The 18,033-nt window shown below is 33.1% G+C and overlaps 1 protein-coding gene across 6 annotated transcripts in view; it reads left to right on the forward strand.

Moving 5' to 3' along the window:
- The window catches only part of RXFP1 (relaxin family peptide receptor 1), a 171,519-nt gene that overhangs the window by 113,466 nt on the left and 40,020 nt on the right, over nucleotides 1–18,033 (forward strand). For all 6 annotated transcript variants that reach the window (XM_051966033.1, XM_051966032.1, XM_051966037.1 and 3 more), the window contains 5 exons: nucleotides 7,646–7,717; nucleotides 10,427–10,498; nucleotides 15,408–15,479; nucleotides 15,568–15,639; nucleotides 16,802–16,876. In XM_051966033.1, coding sequence (XP_051821993.1) covers nucleotides 7,646–7,717; nucleotides 10,427–10,498; nucleotides 15,408–15,479; nucleotides 15,568–15,639; nucleotides 16,802–16,876 — 363 coding nt within the window. The remainder of the gene's footprint in view (nucleotides 1–7,645; nucleotides 7,718–10,426; nucleotides 10,499–15,407; nucleotides 15,480–15,567; nucleotides 15,640–16,801; nucleotides 16,877–18,033) is intronic.

The raw sequence follows: 18,033 nt of genomic DNA on the forward strand, positions 1-18,033 counted from the left end.
AACCTAAGTATTCACCTTCTCCCTTTCCCCTTTTTCAGTTTCCTTTTGTGTTGTGACTGACTATAAAAACCTAAGTCAAAGGATGTTGGTACCACAGAATGCTATAAAACAAACATTACTTTTTGTGATCTCTCTCCTCTGCAACATCATGAAAGCACAAAATGGTATTCAAGACCAAAAATATATTGCCAGGCTCATTATTTGGTGTAATTATCTCTACTTAAAAAAAAGAACTAAAAATGCTTTTTGAGGAGGAATTCCTTTAATCCTCCCATTAAGCCAATGAAATGAGAATTTGGGTCACAGAAAGGTGAATTGTTTGATCAGCAAGTTAGTTGAAGTATGGGAATTAGTGAGATTTGATCTGAAAACACTCTGATAGAAAACCATGGTGCTACTTTGGTGAATAACCCTATCAAGTACACCTGAAGTTATTTAATTGATTCTACCAAACTAGACTGTGACAAGAGCTGGACCTGGGGATTTTGACAATTCAGGTAGAAATCTCAGTAGTTTCAGTATACCTATGTAAAAAAGTGTTATCATTTGCGAACATAGGAGTTGATAAATCTTGGATTGAATGATTCTAATTTTGAGGCAAATGGAATTCTCATTCATTTATTTGTGTTTCCTTGTTAATGTCTCAGTTGGTAAAGGGTAAAATAATAGAAGATAATTAGTGGAATTTAAGAGACAACAAGGGGGACACAACAAACTCACCATGCAATAGGAGGCTTCCTGATTGGTTGAACATATATCTAGAATTAGAAAAATGGACCAATGAACTCAATCAAAAAAGCCAAGATAATCTAGTACTAAATTTAAGGACACCATTTTCATCTAAAGTCATGAAAGAAACAATCCTGGAGAAGTAATCCTGTTCTATTTGCAGGGAAGGAGGCTTAGAAACTTTAGCAGAGAACAATTTAGAAAGTTTAAGGGCACCTTGTTGAACGAAATAGATTTCTTTAACATGCATTTCTAATCTCCTTTTCATGATCCATCATTCTCAATGTGTCTATTTTCCTTTCTCTCATTAACAGAAAAAAAAAACCTACAAAATGACCTCATGACTTAGTGTGACTTAGAGAATAGAAGACAAAGAGAAGAGTCCTGAGAGGAAAGGGGGAAGACCTGGAGGCAGTTGCAACAAAAAAGGAAAAAAGGCTGGTAATTAGGTCTCAGGTGCATAGAGATCAATTCAAAGTTCAGCAAGCACAAAAGCCAGGAAAGTTCAGGAGGCTTAGATCCTGAACCAGAGTCCCAGGATCAAAGATTTATCATAAAAAAAAAAATGTAAGGAGGGAAAGAGTCTTAAGGGAATAAAATCTCTGGACCAGCTAGTTCCAAGAGTAGCTGCCATCCTAAGAAGCTGACTGTGTCCTCAATAGGGCCCAATGTCTGTCTAAATATAGATTCTGTCATCTTTTACAAACCTAACTGCTCCAGTGCCCAATATAAAATCTTTGTTGGGGCCATGAAATCTTTCCACCAGCCTTAGGTACTTTCTTTCAGATATTGGGACTTAGTCCCAACAGCTAACAAGACATTCCTCAAATATACCCATGGACTTCTCTGGTTTACCACACTTCAAAACTATGATCTCAAAAGCTCTAGAGTAAGCTTGATATTCCAAGAAGAGTAATGGCACCAACTTGAGGCATGCCAAAGCTATGTAGATCTAAGAAAACACCAAAATGGTCTACAACTATCTTTGGTGATGGGATTTTGAAGTTTCAGGCAAGTTCAAGAAAAATAAACAGCTTTTCAAATAAGAGCTTGAAGTAATGAGGATAGAATATTCCTGGAATCATACATGACTTTGAATTTTTTTTAACTAAAAACTTTGCTTTTAAAAAATCTCATGTCAAATGTTGAAGGAACTTTTACACAAAACATTGTTGTACTTGTATTGTTGAATGTTCAAGGGGACACCCTTTGAAACCAAGCAAAATAAATCTAATGCTGTACTTGAAGACAATGATATCCTTCCTAAGCTTTCTCTTCTCTTCTCCAGTCTGAACACCCTTCTTTTCTATAAGTTATTCTTGTAAAACATTATCTCAAAGCCTCTCTTCCATCCTAGACACCTTTCTCTGCATATGTTAACAGTTTGTCAGTAGCCTTCCCATTAGTGGTTCCCAGAACTGAACACTATATTCCAGATAACATCTATTAGAGTAGAGTTTTGTGTTTTGCATATGGGTTTGCTTGTTTGTTTTATGAGAACCAGTTGATAAACATTTACCAGAATACACCTAAATATAACATATTTAATAAGAGATCATCCAATCTCTGCTTGAAGACTTCAGTAAAGGGAAATCCACTATCTCTTATTGCACCGAGTTCCACTTTTATATAGCTCTAATTTTAGAAATGGTTTCTTTTTTTCCTCACATTCACATTCAGCCTAGCCTAGCCTCTTTGAAACTTTGAAACCATTGCTACTGGTTCTGCCCATTGGAGCCAAACAGAACAAATTTAATCCTCCCTCCAGTTGAGAGCCTTTCAAAAAGGAACACAGCTATCATATTATCCCTGAATCTTCTCTTCCCCAGGCTAAATATTCTCACTTTCTTCAGATCCTTATACTCAATGTTTTCCATCATGCTAGCAACCCTTTTCTGAATTATATCCAGTTTATCAATGTAATTTTTAAACTGAAGAACTAACCAAAATCTAACAAAGGCAGAGAACAGTATTTTTAGTTCAATGTTCCTGGGACTTTCACCCCTCTTGATGTAACCCAAGTTTGCATCAGCTTTCTTGGCTGCCATATCACACTGTTGTCTTATATTGACCCTGCAGCCACTAAAAGCCTACATCCTTTTCAGAACAATTGCTGTTTTTCCATTCCTCTCCATCTTATACTTGTGGAATTGTTTTGGCCCCAAACATTAGCATAGCAAGATCCTTCTGAATCCTAACTTTGTCAACCAATATATTGGTATCCCTCCCCACTTTGTGACATGCCTTCCTTCTATACCTTTATCCTAGTCTTTGACCAAAAATGTTCAGCAGTACAGGGTCAAACACAAATCCTTACGTAAACTTCCTGATAAATGGACATTGAACTATTAATGACTATTCTTTTACTCCAGCTATCCAATCATATGCATGATCATTGAATCCATATTTCTGGACCTTATTCACAAAAACAATATGAGCTCCTTTTTCAAAAACTTTGCCAATTTCTAATAAGTTACATTCATAGTCCTGACCCCCAACCCTTACATAAACACTAGAAATTCTGTCAAACAAGGAAATGAGGATGGTTTATCATTCTTTGTAGTTACTGTTTCCCTTACTGAATATTCAGTAACTTTCCCTTTCTCTATGATCTAATGATACTTTCTGGAATTTTCTCCAGGAATTGAAGTTAAGCTCACTCACCTAAAATTTGCAGACTCTGTTCTCTTACCTTTTTCTTCCTTCCTTCCTCCCTTTCTTCTTTCCTTCCTTCCTTCCTGTCTTTCTCTTTCTTTTTTTTTTTTTGCAAATCAAACTAGCATCTGCCCATCTCCAATCCTGTTGCAACTCCCCCATTTCCCATAGTTTCTTAAATATCACAACAGTGGTTCAGCAGTCACAGCTGCAAGTTCTTTCAGGAATCAAAAATATAGCTCATTTGGGCCGAGTGACTTGAATTCATCAAGGACGAATTAAGTACTCCCTTACTATTGCCTTACTTATCTTGGGTATTAAATTCTTGACAGTCATTTTGTTTTGTCACTGTATAAAAATCATTCTCCTTTGCAGAGAAAACAGAAACAAAATGTGAACTGAACAGCTTTGCCTTCTCTCTTTTAGAAATTATCCTCAGGCAAAAGACTTAATCTCTTTTTTTGATCTCTGTTTTTCTACCAAAATAATTATGAAAACTCTTTCTGTTGTACTTGCATTAGCATTAATGAAACTATTTTTATATGACCATTCCACCTGGTCTTGCTTCTGTCTTCTGTACAATTCTTTTTAAAATCTAAGTTTGTTGGTGAGTTCCCTTGCATCCACATGTATCTCTTTAGACAAGTCCTATTTTTTCCTTCTCAATGGAATTGTTTCCTTTTATAAATTCAAAATTTCTTTCTTGAGCATCTACCATCCCCACTGAGTGACTTCCCCTGTAATAATTCACTATGTAGACTCCTAGTAATTTTTCCTCCAAAATCATTAAAATCTGCTTTTCCAAAATCTTTCTTTTCTTTCTCTATAATATACAAAATTTTAATTTATATTTAATTTATATAATTAATAAACTTAATCAATTTATTTTAATTTTATTTTAACTTAACTTAAGTAATTTATTTAAATTATTGATTTAATTAAATTAATAATTGATTTAATTAATTGGTTTTATTATATGTAATTATTTAATTTATATATAATTTTTTTCTTTCCTATAATAAAATTTTCTCTATAAAAAATTAGGATGGGGTAACCACTTTTCCCACGGTCCCTATCATTTCCACCTCCCCAAGAAATCACCTCTTCCTAATTAGCAAAAATCATACATAGAATAGGTTTTCCTCTTGTTTGTTCCACTACTTTTTCAAAGATGCAATTATCACTATAGCAAATCAAAAACACATTAACTATTCTGCTTTTGCTAGAGATCTCCAGCAGATAGCTGAATAATTGAAGTACCTCATTATCTCCTGCTTCCATCACTCTTCTGATCTATTTCCCATACTCTTGATCTATTTTTTTCTTTATATCCAAGTGGTCTGTAATGTGTCAGTGACAAAAATCACTTCTATTTCTCTCTCTTTTGATCATTAGCCAAATATTCTCTTTCTCATGCTTCTTCATCCCAAACCCTGACTTATTTCTAGATTTCTTCACATGAGTATATCTTCTTCATATAGAATGCTATCCCATTCCCACTCTTTTTACCTGTTCTGCTTCTTTTCAATAAAGTCTACCTGTCCAGAACCATGGTCTAATCAAGGGTTTCACTCTACCAAGTCTCAAAGATAGCTACACAGTCAGATTTTAGATCATGCTTGATTTTAAATTATTTTGTTGTTTGTCTTGTAGTGAATTCTTAAATCCAATTTCTAAATGTTATGCTAAAAGTGATAAAGATGATCTTTTATTTAATTTCCCAGATATTTCCTTAATTTGAGATGGGACTATTACAGGTTAATAATTAGATATGGAAATAAGATGAAAGTGAAAGAAACTGAAAATGTTAAGCCAGGCTCCAAGTGATGGTGGTACTAAAATGTTTTTCACTAATGGAAATTTGCTTTGGAAAAAAAAAAAATGAACAAGCATAAGTCCATGCTAGGGATATTTATTCATTGTTCTAACTTGCTAACCATTAACTCCTTTTAATAGCAGTTGGCTAAGAAGCTGGGAGTGAGTTACAGACATTGGGGTTCAGGAAAAAAAAGCATTTATTTGAGAACCAGATTCAAGTCCTGATTCTGCAACAAATTAGGTAACCTTAAGAAAGTCATATAGCTGCCAACCATAAAGATGCACTAATAGTATTATAGTTTTTCCAACTTCTAAAGGGAGATAATAACCATCTCTCTACAAAGATATTGTTACAATAGAATCATAAGCCCGTAGTCATATGATTTTCATTTTATTTTATTTTGAACTTTAAAAATTTCTATAACATAGTCAAATAGAATAAAAATGCACAGACTTTGAGTGACTAAATCATTCTATTATACAGACTCAAATTATGAAGGAAGATGTTATATGCAACCAGAGAAAGCACTGATAAATAGAAGTATGTATAGAATGATTATACTTATATATGCAAATTTGTGCCTAATGGTAGTCATCTTCTAAGTTGGGGGGGTAAAAGGGAGGAAAGAAAAAAAAGAAAAAAGTTACATAATAACATATTATATATTTAAAAGGAAAGCAACATAATAGATTTGCAATTTAATATAGTCATCTTTTTTCTGCTACACTATGTTATGGAAATTCTGGTTTTATTTCTTAAGGTCTGAATCTAATAATTTTTAAAAGAAAAATATCTACTAAATACTAAATTTATATATTAAAGTACTCATAGGCATATAATTTGAAGATTATCTTAAGGTTAACAAATTCAGCCACCTCTTTTTACAGAGAAAGAAACAAAGAGCAAAAGACACAAGCACCAAAATTCGATTCAAGATTATGAAGATTTTCTAAAAGAAATCTTTCTAAAAGCTTAGTTCTGGGATATGAGACATGATTTACCAAAAAATAAAATATTCTGTTAGTAAAATAATTAGACCAAGATACATTCAATAATTATTTAAATAAGGCAACAGATTTCTTGTGCCTCTGAATGACTTACATATAAGTAAAGCAAAATCAATATGGAAATAGATTTATACAATATATACATTTTATGAATATATGAGGCAGAATTAGGGAATCTGAGTCACATAAGAAAATATAAAAGGATCTTGGGGGTAGGATAAAGTTTATGACAAATCTGCTCTGTTTGGTTGTTTCATGGGTAAAATTAGCATCTCTAGAGGATTTCAAATTCATCAACTTTTAACAATCATTGAAAGCACTAACCAATCAGTGGCTGCAATATAGTATAGTATTATCTAAGCATAGCTGGGGCTGTCAGTGAATCATGAATATCAGAAATATTCTTCTATCTTCTAGTGTTATCTCCTAATGTTATGGTTATCAAGATAAGCTACAACAAAGATCATAGAATAATAGAACCAGAAGGGACTTTAAAGATCATATGATGAGGTATTTTATTTTATAGATAAGGAAACTGAGGCTAAAGCTAAGAGAAATTAGTAACAACTAATTGGTGGCTGAATTAACAAGAATCAAACCCTTCTGACTTATTTCAGTGTTCTTTCTACCATGCCCCAATGATTCTCTAAAAGACAGAAGGTTTGGGTTATATCTCATACAGTCAATTATGTGGATAGTTTTGGATCAGGCTATAGATTATTAGAAAATATACGCTATCTCAGAAACTGAGCAGTTATTCAGCTGTACCGATTACCATTTCCCTAATACTTATTTTCAAAATGAAGAGGGATTAGTGAAATGAATTGTTTTGACATATGCAAATGAATACTTTGAATACATTTTGAATGAATTTTTCATTTAATTTCATAAAAATTTGAAACTGGGCTGGGACCCAATCTGTTAGAAGGGAGAATCTGGACTTACAACTTGAGGAACTGAGTGTAAGTCATGATTTTGACTCATTAGCTTCTCCAAGTTGCAGTTTTATCATCCATAAAATGGGAGTGAAAATATATAACTAATTACTTCACCATGTTATTATTTTTAAGTGTTTTGTGAACCAAAAAAGCTCTTATAGAAATGATCTATCTTTTCTGTTATTATCCAGGTGAGTAAATGAAAAACAAAATTGATTAGATGGCAAAATTAAATATATATAAAATGTGTTTGTTAGGATGGTTACATGGTATTCTTTATCATTTGACCTTAAATTAAAGCTATTTTCCATAAGATCTATTTCAAAATCAAAACATTGAATCCATTTTGAAATCATGAAATATTAGGGTGAATTCGATATGTATGAACTACTATACCCCCAGGAGAGCACAAAATTTGTGATAAGATAAAGTAGATAATGATTTATGTCATCACTATTATAAAACCACCTTAACATCAAAATTTACACTAATTTCAGGTCACTACAATGGAACTTATTAAGAAAACTTCCCAGTGATGGTTTCAAGAAGTACCAAGATCTTCAGAAGCTGTAAGAAAATATTTTAATACCCCAAAATGATCAGAAAAAAACAATGACTATCTTTTTTATATTTTTGCATATACTATTTAAATCTCTCTCTATAGCTCTCCAAGGAATATCAATATCCAATAAAGTCACAGAAATGGATAACCTTCTCTCTCTCTCCTTCTCTTTCTGTTTTTAGCAGGGAAATATTAACTAAAAAGCTTTTGCTGTTACCACGTAACAGTTTCCTAAGACATTCTGGAAACTAGGAAACTCTCAGTGGACAGAATAAATCCATAGAAAATGAAGCTGTACAAAATAACAGTTTGGACATGTATATATATATATTTAATTTATACTTTAACATATTTAACATGTATTGGTCAACCTGCCATCTGGGGGACGGGGTGGGGGGAAGGAGGGAAAAAGTTGAAACAAAAGGTTTTGCAACTGTCAATGCTGAAAAATTATCCATGCATATATCTTGTAAATAAAAAGCTATAATAACAAAAAAATAAATTTAAAAAAAGAAAATGAAGCTGTATACACATCATAATCCCAACAATGTTTTCATCAGCCACCACCACCCCCCAAAAAGGGAATTCTCAGTAATCAATGTGCTTTGAATTGTGCTAGATAAGAAGGCAGCATAGAATATATAACTTTCCTCCTGCTAAAGTAAACTAAATTGTCCTCTGGGATTATATACTAGCTTACAGTTAGTATATAATATGTAGTTCGTTATCTATTCAAAGTACCATTTGCTTATTATTCTGGCTCAGCTTCATTTCCAGGATCTTATTTTCTTTACAGATCGAAACCCTATCTATTCATCCCAAAGTCAAACTAAGACACTGTGGTAATACATGGTATTGTAGTGAATAGAAGGGGGCCAGGCTTGGATTCAGAAAAAGCTAATCATGTTTCAGAGAAGAGGGTTGGAAAGAGGGAAGAGGGAGGCAAGGGGGGAGAGAAAGAGAGAGAGAGAGAGAGAGAGAGAGAGAGGAGAGAGAGAGAGAGAGAGAGAGAGAGAGAGAGAGAGAGAGAGTCAGAGAGAGAGAGAGAGAGAGAGAGAGAGAGAGAGAGAGAGAGAATTGGTTTTGAATGTTTATGTCATAGATTATTAAACCATCTAAAGAAAATGTAATTATTTCTCATTTCATTTTCATTCTCCAAAGATATTACTTATTTGTATTTCATCATTAAACTAAAAAATTTTTATGTCACTGATAGTACATGAACAATTTAAAAATAAAAATAATTTCACAATAGAACATATTCAATACAGGTAATCAAAATATTTTGTAACTTAGTCTGAAGCTTTTGTTATCAAAAAAAAACCTGCAGTCAGTCCTGATAGACTCACTTTAAGAGACTATCTCACTGATTTGTTGATAAGAAAAAATTATTGTGTCTGTAGCACCACCTCATGTCCAGAGTTTTAAATACAGCTAGTAATATTCAAATAGTGTTTTGCCCCATAGAAGTTCAGCCTTTTGTACAGTAAACACAGCAATGTACTGAGTGGTCAGCCTGATTAAATTATAAACAAGAACGAAAAAACTAGACTACAAGTGATTTTTGGACCAACAGTTAACAATTTCTTGCTGAGCACTAGATTTCCTTTTTTTTTTTTTTTTTTTTTTTGGTCCAGAACTGTAATTTCATATCTGTAAGAAGTTCCAAGGTAAGAAAACTCCATCTTTTGATGAAGATACACAATTATTTTATAACTCCTTGAGGCATTGGGGGCACATGGAGCCACTCAGTGATTATGTGTTAATTCAGGTTAGCTCTCCATCTACTAGTCCTCATTGCTCATTATGCCTTGATCATTATCACTTTTTAATATGGTTTTCAATAATGGCTAATCTAATGGGATGTATTTCGTGAGGTCATAGCTAGCTTAAGCAAGTTCAATCCCTTCATTTTTAAAGAAAGTGAGACCTAAAGAAATTAGTAATTTGCCAATATCACACTGGTAGTAAATCCAGAACTAAAATTTTAATCCAGATATTCTTGATTTCAAACCTAGAGTTCATTTTACTTTATCACATTATATTAATTACAATCAAAGGCTGTGTAGGAACCAGTGAAGTAAGATAAATTCCTATATTTGAAGCTCTTAAGTGAAAAGAATGTGTATAATCCCAGGGTGCACAAACAAAATAGTGACACCACACACACACACACACACACACACACACACACACACACAAGCAAATATTCAGACAAGAAGTGAGGTCATGTTGGTCATTTCCCAGAAAGTAGGGGGGGAAGCAAATGTGAAAAGCCAAGGCTTTAACATGTGGAAATTTGGTATTTTCCCTACTTTTAGTCAGAGAAAAATGAATCCCAACCACAAATCTTGCTTACCAAAAATTGAGATGGCCTGAGATCTTAAAAACAATAAATGTTGTATTGACATTCTTAGGATGAAGAATTACAGAAGGGAGGGGACATCTAAAATTTACCTTAAGAGAATTTTAGCAAAAGTGCTATGTCGCATAATTTTAATGTGTTTATTATATTTTGTTGATAAAAGCTCTAAAATCTATTTTTAAAAGTTTTATATATGCTTATTTATTTTTATCTAATGAGATTTTAAAATAAATTTACTTTAAAGTTTATCAGTATTTTTTAAAGTATGATGGATGCTTTTAAATCATGTTGATAATCATCTTTATTCATTTGTTTCATTTTTCACTGTTTTTATTACCATTTTCTTCCTAGGTATCTGCAAAATAATAAAATTAGATCTGTGTCCGTGCATGCTTTCAGGGGACTACATAACCTTACAAAGCTGTAAGTACTGGTCTCGATGGGTCAGAAAGCCTTAGGACACTGCTGGGATAAAGAATAGTCTAGGGTATTCTCTCTAGTTTAGTCACCCTATTATGATCTAAATATTAATATTTCTGAATTAATTTAATGTAAAGTAACAAATATTTATTATATACAAGACCTGTGAGCTGAGAATCCAAAGGTGAAAACTAAATACATTGTCTAACTCAAGGAGTTTACAGTGTAACAGGAAAGATGAAATTTCTGAAATGGTAAATTGGATGAATAGAGAGCTAGCCTGAAGCCAGGAAGCATCTCTATAATTTTAGCAAACACAGCGGGGAGATAGGGAGGTAAGTAAGCAAGGTCTGGAAATGTACAAGGGAAAAAAATACAATCCTACCACCATCCCACTCTTTATTGCCATTGTTTATGTCATAGCTTAACCACCTCTAGAAAGTGTTTTATAGTTACAGAGACTGTTTTACTTTAATCCAATCCAATTCAATATTTATTGAACATCTACTATACAAAATACTATTAGCAACCAGGGATTCAAAGAAAAAAATTTTTTCTACCTTCAAGGAGCTTCTATTCCACTGAATGAAAAAGATTAATAAATTTAGAACTTTGTGCATATTTGTTTGCTTACTGTCTCCCTTATTAAATTGTGAGCTTTTTGAGGATGGGACTGTCTTTTGCCTCTTTTTGTATCCTCAGTGTTTAACATAGTGAATCTGGCATACCCATAGGCACTTAATAAGTAGTTACTGACTGGCTTTTTGACTATTAAAATGTTTTGCTCTGTGCCTAGTTGTCTGAAATATAAAGGCAGTAAAAAGCATCTTCAAAGACTTTAGTTGTGGTGTTTTCTTCTTTTCTAAAATATATGATGGTTCTCTCTGGGAGCAGGTTTCTTGGGGAGGTTTTTGGAGGCAGCCTTAGTTTCAGTTCAGATCAATAATCAGCCAAATGCAGCCAGCGATTAAAATCCAAATGTTTATTTTCTCCTTCCAAAACAGCCCAGTTACCTTTCTTAGAGGTCTATCTCCCTCCTTGGTTCCAAGAGCTCTTGCAGCTTGTCCTTTGTCACCTCCACTCACTCCTGGCTCTCAATCTCCCAGAGTGCTCTTTGGCCCTGAGAGCTTCTTGCTTATATGCTGTACACTGAATATACAACAATCATTGTATCACTGGGAAACCATTATTTGTTGTAGGATTAAATCAATTCTAAACTAGATTTAAACATTGTCTCCTCAATTCCACTTAGTACCCAGTTTCAAGTTCTGACACATAACATCTCCTTGTAGGATCAGATAAATCATACTGAACCATGCTAAATTAGATAATTATTGTCTCTATCAATTCTAACGACTTAACACTTTGTAAGGATTGCAACTTCTCCCGCTTTCTTTTGATTTAGAAAATAAGGTGGTCATCACTTCCCTGACTTCTCAAGGAGGTAAGAACCCCAAAAAGAAGGTGATCATGTCTTCTTTGACTGCTCAGTAAAGAAGTGAAAACACCATAAAAATAAGGTGGTCACATCCTCCCTGACTTCTCAGGAAGGGAGATGAAAACACCAAAGGAAAGGGGAAATCAAATCAGATTAGCGGGTTTCTGAAGGGGCTCATTTGAAACAGATATACATAAATCCATCAATATGGGAGGCATTACACATAATTAGATAAGCACATAGCAATATAACACAGGCTAGTAGTAATGTAACAAATAACATGTATCAACATGAGAATTTATACATGTCCATAAGTCCTAGAAATAGTCCAAAAGGAATCCATTGTCCATTAGTTCATGTGCCAGGAATCCAATAATTCCTGTAAGCTTTGAAGTACTGCAATAATCTCATCAACAATTTTTCATCTCGGGGAATCCAATGATTCCTGCTGGTTTTCAAGTCCTAGAAACAGTCTCTCATTTTGTGTTAGGGAATCCAATGATTCCTGAAGATTTTAAAGTCCTTTTAACAGTCTCATTGTCAGCTATGCTCTTTCAGTGTCAGATGTTTCTTAAATCTTCTCCTTTGTTTTGAGGTTTTTCTCTTTTTCTGTTTCTCTCTGATGGATAAGGCAAATATGGCTCGTTGGCACCCATCTGATTCCTTCTCTATCTGTAGAAATACAAGCAAACTCTCTTCCCCAAGCAGTTAATCTATCTGGTCCTTTCCATTTACCACTTTCTGGATCTCTCCACCTCACCTGGTGATTATCTTAAATATAGTGGAGCTGCTCACACTGGACACTGCCCTTCTGGTGGATTATAAAACCTGTCTGCTGGAGCCAGTGCATCTTTATCAAAAATTTAAAAATTAATTATATAGAGAACTAAATTTAGAAGTTCTCTAGGGTTATCTATGGCTCCCCCTTTCTTTTGTTTTTGGAGGAGTGTCTTAATGTCTCTGTTTCTTCTTTCTATGATTGCCTGACCTTGAGGATTAAAGGGTATGCCAGTGGTGTGTAAAATCTTATACTGTGCGCAAAAAATGTTCAAAATGTTTAAAAGTTTACGCAGGTCCATTATTTGTTTTTATTTTTTGTGGCACACCCATAATCGCAAATGCTTGCATGAGGAATTCAGTGACCACTCGGGCTGTCTCTTTTGCTGCTGGTATTTCAAAAGTGAATCCTGAAAAGGTATCTACCACAATGTGGATAAAAGACAGACAACCAAAAGATTTATAATGGGTCACATCCATTTGCCAGATTTCATTGGGTCTCAAACCATGAGGGTTCTTACCTGGAGAGAGCGTAGGAACGTGGAAAGGAAGGGAAGCTATACAGCTTTTTACTCTCAGTTTCCATAAAACTATTAAGAGTTAACTATATAACTAACTAAAAGATGTTTTTCATTCTTTTTTTAATTAACTAAATTTAAAATTAATTAATTTAATTTAAAATTGAAAATAAAATTTAAAATTAATTGAAATTTTTAAAATAATTTTAAAATTTTTAATTTCTTTCTCATTTTATTTCATAGCATATTTCATTCTTCTTATAATTTTATCATATCATAAGTATTTTATTTAGCTACATACCTAACTCATTACCTCCACTTTCTTGTTTATCTCTGGATTACTCCAGCAATTGCCACAGTGAATTACACAGTGTATATTAAAGAAATGTTGGACTTTGAAAGACTTAAAAACTCTGATCAACAATGACCATGACTTTAGAGGACCAATGACGAAGCATGCTGCTGCCTCTTAATAAGGAAATGATAGGATTATAATGCAAATATAAATGACAGATAATGTAGGAATTTGTTTCAACTATCCATAATTCTTATAGGAGTTTTCTTTTTTCCACAGGGAAGATAGTGGGAGGAAGTAAAAAAAAAAAAAAGATTTTTTTTTTTTTGTTCATTTAAAAATATAAGATTTTCTAAGCTTTGTTCATTTAAAAAAGCATAAAATTGATTTTGTAAATAAATGTTAGATGAGAGGGATATGAATGGAATCTAGACAGAGAATAGGGTGATGTGCCAGTGCTTTTTGCTTAATAAAACTCCCCTGAAGATTGTTACCTTGTTTGCCTATAGTAAGGTCCTAGGAAACACTGGGAAATGAGAAGCAGCTATTTCTGAAACCTATCATCTACCTGAAATTCAAGGATGAAAATAAAGTCATTTCTCCCTTAGCTTTAAGATTTTAGAAAAGGGACAAGTAGTTCACATTGGTGATAGTGAGGATCCTCACTATCTATAAAGTAAGATACTCCCTTGGTATAAGGACATTCTAGGCAGTAGATAAAGCATGGTATGAACTATATATGTCCTAGAAATTTAGAAAAGAGAAATATCCATATAGACTTATAACTTAGGAAAAACTTCCTGGAATATTGTGACTCAATGAATGGCTAAGATTTAAATGAGCATCAGGGAGCATATTCTAGATAAATAGCTTGGCATAAATCAACAATTTATAATCCAAAAATAATGGATCCATCTAGGGTTGTGGAGTTATTTTTATAGGGAATAAGTAAAACTATCTAACCACCACAAAAATTTGTCTTTTTATCTTCAACAGCATGGCTCAATATATATTCTGTGGACTAAATAAATGTCTTAGGCATTCGGTATTATATACCAAATGGTATATACTATTATATACCACAATACCATAGTAGGTATTATGATTTTTCGGATATGTATGGTGTTATGGTTAATAAAATATTCATTTTAAAACATCACTAAATTTATGGTAAATTTTTGTCAACATGTATTCCTCAATCAGTAAAATATATTTTAAAAAAGAATCCTTGTTATTGGAGAGTTGGGTGAAGAGAGGTTAAAAATATTTTTACAGGAAGAAAAGAAAAGAAAAATCTTTAGCAAAACATTGAGTTTTAAGGAATGACTAATTAATGAGGATATATGAAGGAATAAAGAAAAATAAAGGAACACCAATGAAGCCAGAAAACTCTTTATAAATGTCTGCATTTATGTTACTTTCTTTCACAAAACCCTGTAAGGTGTTATCCCCATTTTACAAATGAGAAAAGAAGGAAGTGAATAAGAAGTTATTAAGACCTATCATGAACCCATTGATGGAGCCATAAGAGAGACTTCCTTCCAGTCATATTAACAAGTAAAAACTATATTTTGAACCCAGATTTTTTTGGCTTCTGAACACAGTGCTGTTGGTATCTAGTCCTCCCAAATTGATCATAATGGTTATTAGTAAAAGGAAAATATATATATGTATATATATACTTTTGCTATTTTTCTTAAAAATGAATGTCTATAAGGATGAAAAATAAAAAATTAGGCTAGTAATTAGATGATTTTTTTCTTTAAAATACCAAAACTCCACATATTTGAATATCACTAGATTGACCTAATTTCCCCCCATATTTGTTTGACATAATAAATAGAATAAACTCTAAAGTAGGTTTCCATTATCTTTTTTTTTCAGGTATCTGAGCCACAACAAGATAACTGTTTTGAAACCTGGTGTATTTGAAGATCTCCACAGATTGGAATGGCTGTAAGTTCTCTTTGTGGGCAAAAACATTCATTTTTATATCATTGTACTTACTATATTAATGAAAACAAAGTTTTCTTCTACTTTGCAGAATAATTGAAGATAACCAACTCAGTAGGATTTCTCCATTAACATTTTATGGGCTTAATTCTCTTATCCTCCTGTAAGTACAATTAAATAACAATGACCTTTTTTTAAAAAATAGTTTAATTTTAATAGGGATAAATTGGACCAGCAGGAGATTCTAAAGATTCTTCCGGAATTGTTATCAATCTCTTAATCATGGAAAATGAAGTGTCAGTCCAATTTTAAAGATTGTAAAACACTTTAGAAATCTATTCCTTGATCTTTTCCATGGCAAATGCTTTCTGAATATAGAAATAAAAAGAGTGTTTTTTGGAGTATAAGATCTTTTAAAGCTGGATACACGTTTTATACCTATATTGTAAGTTGTCCTTAAGATACTAAGACTACATTTAGATTTGTCTTAATTACTAGAAAACCAATTTTGTTTCTTCAATGCTTCAAAATGACCTTTTAAATTAGAAATTCAGAAGGTTGTATTCTCGTATTTCACAAATAATAGCAATTGAAATTTAGCCAGTGGTAAGCATTTGTTTATCCCAAAATTTAAAAAGACATTAAAGAAGTAGTGTCAAGAATCTACAACCTCTGACTATTGGACTCCATTATCTCAGTTATAGGAACACTTGGGGAAACAATGGATGTTTTCAAGGATGCAGCTGTTACTGACCTTGTATCACAGAGGGATCATTACTCCTATACTTCAGTTTTCTCTGTGTCCAAGAGCTTAATCAAATCCCAAAAAGGTCTCTTACTTATAAAATACTTTTACAATCAGGCACACAAGATTTCACAGTGTAATGCAAGAAGTCACTCAGAAATAACCAACCCTAAAAGTATATTTATTGTACTGATACCAATACATTTTGCTTGCTTCACTAGTTTTCCCACCATTCAAAAAATTAGCCCTGCCACAGCAGTAGTATGGGGCAAGCTCAAAAATACAGGTCCAAGGGTTCTTCTTCTCCTTTCTTTTAATTACTTTCTATAAGTAGCCTCAGAGTGGGAGAGAGATTGGTTTATCAAGGCTGCTGCCTATGACTGCATCATGTCACCCCTTCAGCTAAGTTGCTATGGCTTTCTTTGGATGGCAGGTAAATATCAGTGGGTTATTGGATTCTACCAACTTTATTAAAGGCTACAATAATGACAATTTGGGTCTGAGATGAGAAAAGACCCCTGGACTTCTTTGATTTCATTCACTGTAAATATATCAAAAAGCATTTCTTTTCTCTTTACAGGGCATTAATGAATAATTCTCTTGCCCACTTACCTGATAAGCCACTTTGCCAGCATATGCCTAGACTACACTGGCTGTAAGTTTCTCCCTTTATTTTTAAAAGAGCAGCAGCTATTATTTTCTTAACTTAATTCTATTTGATTCTTTGCAGAGCATAAGGTAAGTTCTACCTTAGGTGTCATATTAAGTATCCTCAAATTAAGTAAGAGGGAATAGCCCATCTTCTCTGATGCTTGTCTCTGTGACACTAGTTCTTAATAAACAAAGAATGAAATAATGTTCTGTTTGCACAACCTAAACTACATAATAAACTGAGCTGAGCAGAGTCTTCCAGTGGCAAATACTCCATCTCTTCAATTTCCATTTCTTACACATTCCAACTACCTTAAAACCCTTCAAATTCCCAAATAGCCCACCCTATAAAATGAAGAAGGAAGGGCAAAAGGTGAAGACACAAAACCTCTCTCCTTCCCCAGTAGCTTCAAAACAGAAGCTTGTGAATAAAAAAGATTTCCAGAGATCATCTGGACCATCTCCAATATATACTTGAAGAACTTCAGTGAGTGGAAGCATACTACTGACTAAGGACACTTTTCTATTTTGGGATAACTCTGATTATTAGGGAATAGTTCATTACATGGAATACAATTCTGTCTCCTTGAAACTTCCAAATGTTGGTGTAAATTGTCCTCATCATCTGATTATGCTTCACCTTCCAAACCTAAGATTTAATGAACATAATTAGTACAGCAAAACACTCACTCCCTGCTCCTTAACACTATTCCTCTCTTAAGTTAGTTTTAGCTTTTTCTAGCTATGGTTAATTTCTAACCCTGGCATTGTCAGATTACATTGAGTTTATGGTCCACTGATAGCCCAGATAGTTTTCATCTTGACCATTGTATAACCATACTTTACCCATCCTGGATTTGGCATCATAGTCTCAAAATAGTAAGATATTTTTATAAAAATCTATTCCAACACTCATTTTACATAAAAGGAAAAGGAGACTCATAGATATAGATACCAAGTAGAAGACTCAGGTTTAAACTTAGGTCTTCTAAATCCAAATTTAATGTACCAACTAAACCTAAAATTTTACATTTAATATTATTAGATTTTGTTTCAAGCTCAAACTGCTGGAACCTATTCTGATTTGAATCCCATTGTCAAACAATGGACTCCATTTTCAAAAAAAAGATGACACAGCTTTGTATCATCTTCATCTTCATC

The sequence above is a fragment of the Antechinus flavipes genome, chromosome 6 (assembly GCF_016432865.1).
Source record: "Antechinus flavipes isolate AdamAnt ecotype Samford, QLD, Australia chromosome 6, AdamAnt_v2, whole genome shotgun sequence".
Lineage (NCBI taxonomy): Eukaryota > Metazoa > Chordata > Mammalia > Dasyuromorphia > Dasyuridae > Antechinus > Antechinus flavipes.